This window comes from Danio rerio, chromosome 23 (genome assembly GCF_049306965.1).
Source record: "Danio rerio strain Tuebingen ecotype United States chromosome 23, GRCz12tu, whole genome shotgun sequence".
In the NCBI taxonomy this organism is placed as follows: Eukaryota; Metazoa; Chordata; class Actinopteri; order Cypriniformes; family Danionidae; genus Danio; species Danio rerio.
The window spans coordinates 192,249-206,418 of NC_133198.1; the positions used below are offsets into that span (position 1 = coordinate 192,249).

At 35.9% G+C, this 14,170-nt stretch overlaps 1 protein-coding gene across 3 annotated transcripts; it reads left to right on the top strand.

The window, feature by feature from the left end:
• Positions 1-378: 378 nt before the first annotated feature.
• On the top strand, positions 379-13,917 carry LOC110438308 (uncharacterized). Of its 3 annotated transcripts, XM_021469859.2 has the most exons (8): positions 379-431; positions 1,168-1,201; positions 1,614-1,660; positions 7,245-9,249; positions 9,351-9,437; positions 12,240-12,290; positions 12,590-12,655; positions 13,397-13,917. In XM_021469859.2, exons 1-8 carry the CDS (start codon positions 417-419, stop codon positions 13,609-13,611), a joined length of 2,520 nt encoding a protein of 839 aa, XP_021325534.1. In that variant the 5' UTR covers positions 379-416; the 3' UTR covers positions 13,612-13,917. The 3 variants fall into 3 exon arrangements, with proteins under 3 accessions (XP_021325534.1, XP_073795678.1, XP_073795679.1); XM_073939577.1 differs by lacking the exon at positions 7,245-9,249; XM_073939578.1 differs by lacking the exons at positions 7,245-9,249; positions 9,351-9,437.
• The last annotated feature ends 253 nt before the right edge of the window (positions 13,918-14,170 follow it).

Consider the following 14,170-nt stretch of genomic DNA (forward strand, 5'->3'; position numbering starts at 1 on the left):
ATTTATTTATGTGTTGTCAGAATACAGCATTTAATAATAAGGGGGTTCTTTGTATCTTAATTATAACTTTTTTTCGTTAAGCTATTAAAATTCCCTTTAACCATAATGCATTCATTTAGTTAGAGCAAATATGTTCGGGTAATAAGCTGAATAATTTCGAGTAAAAGTTCGACTGACACATTAGAGCTGTCAGTGCTGGATTGCTGCTGACGGCCATCCGCTGTATATGCATGCGCCAGACCGCGGTTCAGTCGGCGACCCGCGCTAAAGCAGCGCGGGAGAGTGTGTGACATTACACGTGACCGGAGATTTTGCGTCCCCACCGCGACCATCCCCTCCCCCCACACACACACACCTGCGACACAGCAGGACAGGGTCAGAGAGGATGCTGTGAGTAAAGGCGCGAAGACGTCAACATGTCTGAAGGACAGGTAAGTTTATGATTTGTACGATCACTTCAATATATTCGAATGTTTATGTTTATGTATTGTTTGCAACTATATTATATCATAAAAATCGCGTTATTTTATGTCTCAAGCGCTTTTGATAATCGGCATAATCTCGAAGCTGCTTTGCAGAAAGTACAGATTAATGTATCAAACTGACAATAATATTAGTTAGGGTAACTTTAACTGTAACGTTAAAGTTAGATTCTTACGATCGCGTTTTAAGCCAAACGCTGGAATTGCTAAGAGATTTTGCAATTTAACTGTACATTAAACGTTTACTGTATTTGCGTACATTTACGTATAATCTTCGTTTACTTTTGAAATATTGTTTGAATTCATGTTCTTGCCAGACTGCATATTTTTACCAAGATGTTTTGATCATTTTTGTTATTGTTAACGTTAGCGGCCTGCACGTGCAGCAGGCCTCTGGCCAGGCAAAATCTATTTACTTTTATCCACAAAAATAGGAATGTTGTTCTTCAGTAATGCAAGAGACAATTTAAATTAATTCAGTACAATATTACTAGTTTTATAAGGGAGTTTTCTAGATTAAAAAAATGCTAATTTTCAGTCAAATGTCATGAATATGTCTAGTCTTATTTCACAGTGTTAAATATTTAATTATTGTCAAATTATACTACAGTATTGCAGTTGTAATGACAGTATAAGGTAATGTTAGAGCATGATGTTTGACTGATTATCACACTTGTGCTTGCAGGACGATAAAAGTGACAGATACTCTGGATGCACAGGTAACGTTAAGATCATGAATTGTCCTGTTAGCTAGTACTCAAAATAATCCTTACATATAAGAATCATACTCCACTTTTTGAGCCAGACTAACCTGAGTTTAACTTTGTTAGAGCACAACCTTTAAATAAAAGAAATATCCAGCATAATCGTGCATTATTTTAATGGTTAACTAAACATAGACATTATTTTTTAAGTGTTCTGTGTGTTGTTGATAAGGCTTTTGCTAAGTCTTCTGGATTTGTTATCCTATAGTGATATTTATTTTAAGGGTTTTAGAACTGTAACTAGTACAAGGAAACAAACAAAAAATGTATTGAAGTTTTACTGAAAGGAAGGTTTTACTTTAGTATGAACAGCCATATTGGCATTGTTCATTGTCAACCTGAATAACATTCCTGTCATCTGTGACAGAATTTGCAGTGGATGAGGTGACAGCTTGTGCTAAAGAAGAGACAAAGGTAAGCAGCCACTAGTGATTCATAGAACTGTATTTTTCAACATCTAAACTCTCCAAAGCCATCACAAGTCATTAGCCGCATTTCTATGGAGCTAGATTTGTTTTTTTATTATTCAATCAAATAATAAATAATTTAAATTTAGTTTTAAAGTAAAATTAAGTATGTTGTAATTAAAGAATTAAAGATTTCAAATAAAAAACACGTTTAATTTTAAAAAATTGGCCAATGATAATAAAATATTTTGAATTGCAAAAATAAACACTTGTCCTATTATGCAGTTACCACAATTTTCATTGCATACTCATTAATTTTTCTCTCTTTTCTGCTGTCTTTTATTGCACATCAAGAATCTTTGCTTGCAGGTTGAAAGATTTTGCTTGTGAGTTGAAAAGTTTTGAACCCTTGAATGCCGGGGTTAAATTTGTGTCTTTATTACTCAAACAAACATATGAAGTTTGACCAAAACTAGGTAGAATGCAATTAAAAAATTAAAGATTTAAAATAATAAAAAAACATTTATTTAAAAAAATTCACACTACAAAAAATAAACTATTGCCATGTTATGCGGTTACCACCAGATTAATGCACTGTGTGCTCATTTATTTTGCTTTCGGTTTTGTTTAATTTTTTGCGAATCTAAAATTTTTGCTTTTGAGTTGAAAAGTTTTGCGAGTTGAAAACTGCAGCTCAGTGGGCGGGATCTTCTGAAACACCTTATTCTATTAGTCATCTTGATTGAGGTCACAGATTGGCCACGCCCATTACATTTTCGCGCGGTTGGAATGGACTGCCTTGCCTTCTGTGACAGGAGCGAGCTATGGCGAGCAGCAGGTCTTCTTTAAGGTAGGTTAACTGAAACTGTATAATAACTTGTGTATTACCATACATATTTCCCATCTAAATATGTTACGACTGCTAGTATTAAACTCTGTCTAGTCAGATTAGCTGTAAGTCCACCAATATAATCTGGATGCAGATGCGATGGAGAACACAGTTGTGCACGTCTCAGCTGTGCACATACTTTTGAACACATGTATTGTTTTATTTATATATATATATATATATATATATATATATATATATATATATATATATATATATATATAATATCTCTAATATATATATATATCTTGCACATATTTCATCTAATGTTAGTCAATCGAGAGTATTCATCAATATCACTGACTAGACAGAGTTTAGGAAAATGTGGATGGTAATATACAAGTTATTATACTTACCTTGAAGAAGACCTGTTGCTCGCTCTGGTCACTAAAGGAGTCCAGTACAATCGCGTGAAAACGTTATATATATATATATACATGAGATGGACTGTAAACTCATTTTTAAAAGGTAGATTTAGGTCGCTGCCACGATTTTATGTTAAATTATAGCTGACAGGCATTTTTTAACATCCCTACTACTACTGTATTATTACTTAAACCGCATACCGTATAAAAAATACGTATATGTTGGCAAATGCACTACTAAATAAATGTATCTTCTACACATATCTTCCACATAAAAATATAATTTATACAGACACATGCTATAGTGCTTTACTATACTGCAGTAAAGTGTATTATACCATTTATGTAACAGTATTTTTGTTATTAAAAGCTACAGCTGGGAAATATTTTAGCTGATGAATAAAATAAAATAAAACATTTATATTTCTTCAATGCAAAATAAATTCCAGAAAGGGAAACAATAAATGTATAAAAAAAACACATTTAAAATCACTTGTAAAAAGTCAAAATCTACTATTGTCGAAATCCGACACAATTCCAGAAAATAATTCAACACACATCAGGTGATGATTGAAGAGTTTAGTGAATAAATGTCTGGTCAGTCAGTGCAGATGTTGATGTCTAAGTAGACAATGCAGATGGAGACGCCTGTGGAATCATTGTGGATGTTGATTCGTTGATTTAAGACAGTGTAGATGTAAACGTCTGTGGAGTCAGCGCAGATGTGGACATCGGAGGAGTCAAAGCAGATGTTTTACGCCCGCTAAGACTGAGTGATCAACCTGTAAGGATAAATTGAAGAAACAGATGAGAAAATTGTTCTGATTAATGTAATATTTATAATCCACATATCTCTCGTGTCTATGTATTGTTGTTTTATAAATACATTTATTACTTTACAACTGATTTATACCAGTTCCTTTAAAGACCAAATATTTGCAATAATGCCTAAACAAATTATATAGCGAAGATAACCTGCAAACTGCCCTGTTACTTTTCAAAACGACTTCAACATTGTATATTGTGTTACTAACATTTGCAAACTCTTTACTAACATGGTTTATCACTCAGTAACTGAGCATTTTTTAAGGAAATCAGAAAGCTTATTATGAAGTGTGCACCTCTCCAACGTTAATTCTTTACTAACATAATTGTTCTTAATATATATATATATATATATATATATATATATATATATATATATATATATATATATATATATATATATATATATATATATCCAGTAAAATCATTAATTACTGCTTGGTAATAAACCCAAAGATGTTAGTAACACATCAGTTATAATGTTGGGTTAGTGGTAAGTCAGTTTACAAATGTAGCGTGTTGAAGTAGTGCACATTTTACAACAATGTTCCTAATTCCCTCAACTAATGCTTTGCTAGAGATAAATCATGTTAGTAAAAAGTCTACAAACATGAATGACATGCCTGTTGAAGAATGTGAGCTGTTCAGTATTTGCTGCATTAAGTAACATTACTATTTGTATAAGTTTCCGTTAACAAAAATGTAGTATTACTGAATAAATGTTGTTTATTTAGTTATGTTATCTAGTCAGTGAACAAATACATTATTGTATTTGTCCATAAACATTGGCTAATTACATCAAGCTGTTAATATAAGGAGATACAATAGAACATGACTAAGTTAACGTTACCAAAGTTTATGCTAAACAAACTCGTTCACCATCATTTTTTAACTTATGCATTAACATGTTTAGTTAACATTAACAAAGATTAATTATTGCTTAACAGATATCCTGTTCATAATTAATTCAAGTTAACTAATGTATGAACTAACATTTATATGCGAAACGAAATATACTAAATAAATATTTGTCACGTTTGTAATGAAATATACATACACTGAGTTACTACATTTTCTAACAGTGGAGAATAAATATGATGCTCCAGTTCAAAGAGACAGTAGCTTTTGTCTGGAAACTAACTGAAGATTAATGGTTGCCGAGAATGTATCCCAGTCTGTTTGCAGACCTACTGTACACCTGGCCATCATCTACAGACAAAAAGCCTGACTTTAATGGTACATCAATGTATATTTTCCAAAATACACTGGCCTTGCGTTGCCCTTTACAACTGTACAGTACTGATGGCCGACAGCTAATGTTAGTTTATCGAGAGAATTCAAAAATATCACTGACTAGACAGAGTTTAATACTAGCAGTCGTAACATATTTAGATGGGAAATATGTATGGTAATACACAAGTTATTATACAGTTTCAGTTAACCTACCTTAAAGAAGACCTGCTGCTCGCCATAGCTCGCTCCTGTCACAGAAGGCAAGGCAGTCCATTCCAACCGCGCGAAAATGTAATGGGCGAGGCCAACCGGTGACCTCAATCAAGATGACTAATAGAATAAGGTGTTTCAGAAGATCCCGCCCACTGAGCTGCAGTTTTCAACTCGCAAAACTTTTCAACTCAAAAGCAAAAATTTTAGATTCGCAAAAAATTAAACAAAACCGAAAGCAAAATAAATGAGCACACAGTGCATTAATCTGGTGGTAACCGCATAACATGGCAATAGTTTATTTTTTTGCAGTGTGAATTTTTTTAAATAAATGTTTTTTTATTATTTTAAATCTTTAATTTTTTAATTGCATTCTACCTAGTTTTGGTCAAACTTCATATGTTTGTTTGAGTAATAAAGACACAAATTTAACCCCGGCATTCAAGGGTTCAAAACTTTTCAACTCACAAGCAAAATCTTTCAACCTGCAAGCAAAGATTCTTGATGTGCAATAAAAGACAGCAGAAAAGAGAGAAAAATTAATGAGTATGCAATGAAAATTGTGGTAACTGCATAATAGGACAAGTGTTTATTTTTGCAATCCAAAATATTTTATTATCATTGACATAAGTTTTTTAAATAAACATGTTTTTTATTTGAAATCTTTAATTCTTTAATTACAACATACTTAATTTTACTTTAAAACTAAATATTTTTGATTGAATAATAAAGAAACAAATCTAGCTCCATACATTTCCACTGTTGGGCTAGTGCGAGCCAGGGCTTTTATCGGGCCGGGCTGAGCCAATAGTCAGAGAGCTTGAGCAGTGAGGCTGAAATTATGTCGCGTTTCCACTGTCAGGCCAATGACTCGCAGTGCAGAATGCAAACCTATTAAATGCATTAAATGATGTATACGCATAGGCCTATGTATATTTATTCATTATATTAGTTTACTCGCTGGCCGACTGCTGGCATCGTGCATCGAGTGGTCTCGCCACTAACAGAGGGATGACCGAGCGCACCAGCCATAATATAAAATAAGAAGAAGGTAGTTTTGCTTTCGCTCACCCAAAAATGCTCTGTTTGCACGATTTGATTAATATCATCATCTTCAAATACTTTATAAATAATATTTCAAAATCCTCCATTGTTTATTGTTTTTAGAAAATAGCTTTTTTTCCAGATAGGCCTTTGTAAAATGAAAGTTAAAAATGGCTTGAAACCGTTTAATTTATTTGTATTATATATACCTAAATTGATATAGCTTTTATTTTATATTGGTTTATTTATTTAATGTTTTTATTATATACAATATTTCTTTAAATTATTTTAATATAGCTTAGGCTATTTTGTCTAGATGTAATATGATATTATTGTGTTGAGTTGATACGTAATTTGTACGTAACAGCAGCAACGTATGTACGTAACATATTTTATATTATCTCCAAAATAAATATACCCAGCCGTTCACAGCATCTGCAGAGCAGTGAAGTGAGCACTCGTTCGTCGATCTCTCACACACACATACACGCATTTAAATATTTTTTATGTGAAGGCGTATACAAAAACTTTAAATGAGGAACGCGAGAAAATTTCTTTTTTGATTTCAAAGTGTAAAACAAAGGTTAGTTGTGTTAAATGATTCAATTTGATTGGTGAGTCTTATGTTAAGTATGATTTGTGTTTTCACTATGCCATCAAAACTTGTTATTTTCAGTTTGCAGTGCTCTCTAGTCAGCAATTGGCCCCCAAATTTGGTAGTGTGTTAGCATGCACTAGAGCACCTGTGCCAGATTTCAGCACTGTGTTTAGTATGCAGTCTAGACAGTGAGCCACAGTTATAGTTTACCTCAAAAATTGTATTTGTTTTCTATTTACTTAGCCTCAAAAGGTTGAAAACACAGTTTTTTCTTTTTAGCACAAAATAAGATATATATTTTTAAAATGTTACAAACTGGTAGCCTGTCATGACTACCAGCGATTCAGTGGCTGCAGATATACACATAATTTTAAGATGTCGTTGGTCTTGTCACTTCTGATTTCTAACTTGTGGCTTTTATTTGTAGCTTAACAAGAAAATACTTGGTTATGCTTCAGAAGAATCTTCATCAAGATCAGATATCAGTGAGGATGATTACGTGCCAGATACTGAAGAGTCTGACAGTAACACTTCAGAAAAAGTAGAGAGTTTAGTAAAAAAGATAAGTAATAATAAGAAAAAGGTAAAGTCAACTTCAAATGTTCCAGCATGTAAAAAAAGACGTGTGTCTCCTTCACAATCCTCTGCATCTGACAAACAGGACAGTTCACTTCAATCTTCTTCATCAGGAGAACATGAAGAATCACATTCACCCAATAATCTTAATGTGAATGTCATGATGCTCAAAAAAAAAAAAGATGGAGCCAGACTATATAACAAAAAGTTTTACTGCCTATTCTGCTTCAAACCATTCAGTAAAATCGCACGTCACCTAGAGTCTAAACATAAAGATAAGCCAGAGGTGGCAAGAGCGATTGCTTTTCCGAAAGGCTCTAAAGAGCGAAAAATACAGCTGAGTTTGTTAAGGAATAAGGGGAACCGATGTCATAACGCTCAGGTACTCAGTGAAGGAAGAGGAACGGTGATTCCTAAACAACAATCCACTGTACCAGTAAATGCAAGTGATTATTTGCACTGCATTAACTGTTCAGCGTATCTGAAGAGAAAATCGCTATGGCGGCATATGCAAAGATGCCAGCTGAGCCAGAAAATTAACAAAATGAAGCCAGGGAAAACTCGTGTTCAGTCACTTTGCTCATATGCTGAACCTGTTCCAGACAGTATAAGTGAAAGGTTTTGGAAAATGGTGCTTGATATGCATGACGATGAGATAACCCATGTTGTCCGCAAAGAGAAAATCATACTGAAATTAGGGCAACATCTCTTCAATAAGCATGGCCATGATGTTACGAAGCATGAATACATCAGGCAAAAAATGCGTGAAACTGGACGTCTTGTCCTCGAAGGGAAAAAAAATGGTAAGCTGAAGGAGGTGTCTGATTTCTTTATTCCAGCTAATTTCCCTTATGTTATTCAAGCAGTTCACAGTGTAGCTGGCTTGAACGAAGAGACAAGCACATTTAAAACACCATCTTTAGCACTGAAGTTAGGGCACAACCTCAAGAAGATGGCCAGCATTATTGAGTGTGATGCCATGATGGCAGATGATAAGAATAGTCTTAGCAACGTGCAAGCTTTCAAGCAAATATGTGACACTAAATGGAGTGAGTGTGTGTCATCCCAGGCCCTTCGTAATTTGAGTGAAGTTAAATGGAACTGTCCACAGCTTCTTCCGTTTGCGGAAGATGTGAAGAAAATGCATCAGTATCTTGACAGCCAAAGTAAGGCATATCAAGCAAGACTTGAGGAAGAACAAAGTATGAAGCACTGGGCAGAACTTGCCAAAGTCACGCTTTGTCAGGTGATACTATTTAATCGAAGAAGGGAAGGAGAGGTGTCTAAGATGTCACTTAATTCGTTTACATTAAGGGACACATCCTCAACTCATCCGGATGTTGAGCTTGCTCTGTCCGATCTAGAGAAGTCACTTTGTAGTCATTTTCAAAGAATCGAAGTCCGAGGAAAACGTGGCAGAAAAGTCCCCATTTTACTCACTCCTAATATGGTCGTCTCAATGGAGTTGTTGGTGAAGACTCGCCGCAGCTGTGATGTGCCAGATGAGAACGTCTTTATGTTCGGAAGACCCCAAGCTCTCACTTTCTTCAGAGGATCTGACGTCATTCGTAACATAGCAAAAAGCTGTGGAGCAAAGCACCCCGAGGCATTGTCCTCCACCAAACTGCGAAAGCACATGGCCACTATGTCCAAGGTGCTAAACTTAAAAGAGAATGAAATGGATAACCTCGCAGATTTTTTAGGGCATGACATCAGGGTCCACAGGCAATATTACAGACTTCCTGAAGGCACATTGCAGCTAGCAAAAATTAGCAAAGTCTTGATGGCCATGGAACGAGGACAGCTTTCACAGTTTAAAGGACAGAATTTGGATGAAATCCAGATTGATCCCCAAGGTAAAGTATTCCCGGGTTATTACCGGGAACACCAGCATTAGTTATAGACAATTGTTGAATGTTATTCAAAAGTTGTTGCCTAATAATTTTGTCTGTTATAGAGAAACTTTTGCTGGACAGTGATGGATCCGAGTCTGAAAATGAGATTGAGTCAACTGGAAATGGTGCCTCACCTTCAAATTCAGCAGGTACTGTATGTGTAATGTGTGTTATTTGTTTTGTGCTTAGCAAGGAATAATGACCACAAACATAGTAAAATAAAAGCAAATGTATGGTTTATTGTCATGTATTGTTAGTGTTAAGGCTTGTACATGTCATGGAAGAAAAGTGAAATGAAACTCAGTATTAAATCATGTTTGCTACTCTCCATAATAATGTCCTCCTGCTGACATTGTTGTTGCTGTTATGTTTATCATACAGCTCTTGGTGTTTAGACACCAGTGAAAAATGCAGCTCCATGACTCTACTTTGGCAAAACCCAACAAAAAAGTAACGGCAAAATGAAGCAAAAAGAGGAACTTTGAACAGAATGTGAATGTGAGGTGCTGTTTTCGGAGGTAGACCAGAGAAAAACTGTTTTATTTGCAAGTTTGTCCTCCAGAATTAATAACAAAAGAAAAAAATAGAGTGGGAGAGTTTAGCTGATGCGGTTAACAAAGTTAGGTCTGAACATCGCACTGAGTGGAGCAGGTAATCATTATTGGCCTGTTGCTTATTTTAGAGTCTTTGTGTTCAGGTAGTGGTATTAATCTAGGAGAACACAGAAAACAATGAGACCAGGAGACAAAGGCACCAGGACACAAAGAACCAACAACAGCAAACAGGTAAGTAGCAATGGGTGAGTCAGGTAAGTTCATTGGTGTGAACCGTAGATCAAACTCTGGGTAAGAGCAGAGTGACTGTTAATAAAAGGAACTGATGAGGGAGCGCAGAGGTGCGATAAAAATGTAAGCAGGGGATTTTAATCGGATTGATTAGGATTCAGGTGGGGAAGGTGGCTGTGGTGACTGCCTGAGATTACAGTCTTCTCCAGAGGAGGCTCCTGATACCCTTATGTGATGTTGGGGACGGATGGAGCTGATGACATCTTTGGCCACTGGCATCCACTGTGCCACCAATACCAAGCTTGCAGGAGCCAGAGGGTCTTCTACTGCCTGGGTGTCCCAGTAGGTTGTCATCTGTGCACAGAAGGGTTTGTAGGCAAAGATGTTATAAGACCGCTGTGATGTGCTGGCACTATTTGGCCAAGTTAAGGGAGTTAATCAGGATGTCTTCAATATAGACAATAACAAAACAATGGAGGAACTCACAAAACACCTTGCATAATGAAAGATGGCTGGGAAGATGGAGAGTACATACAGCATGACCTGGTACTTGCAGTACCAAAAGGGTTGACGAAAGCTGTCTTTTACATCTTCCAGTCGGTAAGTAAGGCAACTGGACTACCTGGGAGTTCAGTGTGTGGTATTTAATGCTCTTCAGCTGCTTCAGAATGCAGCAGCACGAGTGGTCTTTAATGAAGCTAAAAGAGCACATGTCACTCCGCTGCTCATCCGTTTGCACTGGCTGCCAGTTGCTGCTCGCATCAAATTCAAAGCTCTGATGTTTGCTTACAAAGCGACTTCTGGCTTTGCTCCTTCTTATCTGCTCTCACTTCTGCAGATGTATGTGCCCTCCAGAAACTTGCGTTCTGTGAATGAACGTCGCCTCGTGGTTCATCCCAAAGAGGGAAGAAATCACTTTCCCGAACTCTCGCGCTCAATCTGCCCAGTTGGTGGAATGAACTCCCTAACTGCATCAGAACGGCAGAGTCACTCGCTGTCATCAAGAAACGACTAAAAACTCAACTATTTAGTCTCCACTTCACTTCCTAATCTGCAATTGCCTCTCTGGCTCCTCCACTAATTAAAAAAAAAAATTACTAATGTTCTTGCTTCTTATACTTTCTTTACAGACCTGAAACTTGCCTACAGCACTTATTCACTGTTGCTCTTATAGTTGTGTAAGTTGCTTCCTTGTCCTCATTTGTAAGTCGCTTTGGATAAAAGCATCTGCTAAATGACTAAATGTAAAATGTAAATGTAATGCAATAATGGAGACTTCCATTGTTTTTGCCCACAAAGAAGAACCTGGAAGCAGGCAGTGAGATTGATGATTAAGTCCTCCACACACTCCTCCATAGCCTTGTGCTCTAGGCAGCAGCTGGATAGTGCAGTCCCATGTCTGATGAGATGGAAGATAAGGGGTTGCCCATTTACTAAAGACATCCTGTAATGCAGAATACTCTGATGCGACCACTGACATGATTTGGGTATCAGGATTCAACACTGGACGTGGGGCTTGATGAGGCAGTCTATGAATAAATGTCCAGGGGCAGCGCAGAATAAACATAGTTCAGCAGGTAGGTGGCATTCAGCTTCTGTGCTTGAGACGTGGGTAAGGTACACTTGCAAGAGATTGGTACCGGAGTACAGGCAGCATAGGAGGCAAGCTCGTGAGTGGCGTTGGAGATATGGCAAGCAGATAGTGATTGGAATAGGCAATAGGCAGACACCATTACTCAATGGTGTTGTACATCATAATAGCAGAACGAATGTTTGGGTTCAAGCTTTGTTGATAGGTTCTAATGAGCACGGTCTCGTTCCACCCACTAGCTTACTGTCAAAGTCTGGTGAGTGAAAAACCTGGGTGTAAACAGAATAAATGTTTGGAGGTCGAGAGTGCTTCTGTGGCCATACTGAAAGCTTTGATGGATTGGTTAGCGAAATGAACGAATGTGTTGACAATAACAGGTAAGTAGCAATGGGTAAGTGCAGAGTAATTGCTTATAAAGGAAACTGATGAGGGGTGTAATTAATCAGTTATTAGGGGACTGTGGTCAGGTGTACTGGGATTCAGGTTGGGGAGGTGGCTGTGACAACGGTCTGATATTGGTATTTAAGAGTTATTATTGAAAAATCTTGTGCTAAAAGAGATGTATTGTTTTTCAGAGAAATCAAAGAAGTCTGCTGAGGTTGGACAACACCAAGAACCATCCAAAGGTAATGAGATTTAAATAAAAAAAGATGCTTTAAAAACTTCTGACGTTGTTATAATTGTGAATAAAATTCATTCTGTGCACTGCTTTTATGATTTGCCCTTTACTTGCTTTCATTATTTTTCTATTCTATATGTTCTATATTATATATTTTTATATCCTGAGGATGAAGTGAAAATATGTTTTGTTTCGACTGCTAATATTTTCTTAAATACATGTGTGACACATTTACTGCTAATTTACTTAGTAGGTATTCTGTGCCATTACTGAATAATGTTCTCAGTTGTACTCGTATGTTTGTAGGAGGCAAGAATTCTAAAAAACTGCAGCCGACTAGCAAGGACTTGCAGGAACCGCACAGAACAAAGAGTAAGCTGTTTTTTAAAATGTCTTCTGAAATAAGTTGCCCTTTCTGTTTTTCTTCTAAAGTTTATTCATGTACATGCAAGGTAGACGTCACAAACGGATTTCCTTCTAGTCATTATCCATGAATTCAATCAATACTGCCTGCTTCATACTGCGGGCACTTTTATATAGGGGCAGCAGTAATATTACATATACTGTTTAATTAAAGCCTTAAATCATGTTGTTGACTCACAAAGTTGATGCAGAATCACAAAAAAGTGCTGCATTTGCAGGTACAGTACAGTAAAAAAGTCATAATTAGTCATTTTTTAGCTACTGCTTTTGATCTGTCAAACCTTAGAATCGTATGTAAATGTGGTTTTCTTTGCAGCTGCTTAACTGATTTGAATGTAAACAAATAAAAGTCCGTTTCTGAAATTATCTGATTTTTGATAGCATAACATATTCGTTAGCATATGAAAAGTGGCCTGCATGCAGAAGCTCACAAATAACTATTAACTAAAAATTTTAGACATCTTGCTGTAATTTACGAGAATAGTTAAACTTACATGGTGACTAATTGCAAGCATTTTTTTCCTTTTATTGCTGGGTGATGTAAACATGACAGATTGTCAGCCATCAACTAAATTTTAGCAAAAATGTGTATACAACTTTAAAAACAATGAGACACACTGAAGACCATGAATTAGTTTTATTTGGTCTTTAAGTCTTTTTTTCACTAATTATGTTTTAAATTTTATTCAGGATCTTCACAAAACGAGCGAAGAAGGTGGTCTTTGGAGGAGATCAAGGCCGTGGAGAAGACAATGATGGAATTCATAATGTCTGGAAAGGTTCCTGGTAAAGCCCAGTGCATGAACTGTATCGAAAGTTCCCCAGCAGCACTTCAAAATAGAAGTTGGGAGGGGGTGAAATTTTATGTAAAAAATCGCATTGATTCCCTAAAGAAAAAGTTGTGAAAGGTAAGGACCTTCATCTAATTATTTTTTTCGTGTTTGCCGGAAGAAAGAAAATTTATTACTTAAAAAAATGTGAAAGGTAGGTGAAAGGGCCTTCACCACTGTTTTTTTTTTCATGATTGTTGAAAGCAACAAGTTTGATTTCGTTAAAGCAAAAAAATGTAAAAGGGCCTTCACCAGTTTTGTCTTTGTTAAAGGCAACATGTATGTGAATCTTGTTTAAGCAAACTCAACATGCATCTGCTTAAAGAGCAGTATACTAAAACGTTCATGTTAACATTTAAATAAATGTTTAAAACACTAAAACACTTCCGAGTTGTATTGAGTTTTTACATTCTCGTAAATTTGGCTATGTCTCCGTTAATTTTTATGCGTATCTCAGAATATCTAATAAAAAAAAATGCTTGATAGAATGCCAAGATGCTCATACATTATTTAAATGCACATTAAAACAACATATGTGTACAACTGAGCAGGATAAACATTTTATTTTATTTAAAAAAAGCTAAGGCTTTTTTCTGTTTACACCCTTAGAAATGGTCTATTGTAATATAACATA

What these genes read in the sequence shown, in the direction of transcription:
- LOC110438308 (XM_021469859.2), top strand. An exon ending in GTGCTAAAGAAGAGACAAAG is followed by an intron (nt 1,661 to 7,244) that starts GTAAGCAGCCAC and finishes TTTTATTTGTAG; the next exon opens with CTTAACAAGAAAATACTTGG. An exon ending in AATCCAGATTGATCCCCAAG is followed by an intron (nt 9,250 to 9,350) that starts GTAAAGTATTCC and finishes TGTCTGTTATAG; the next exon opens with AGAAACTTTTGCTGGACAGT.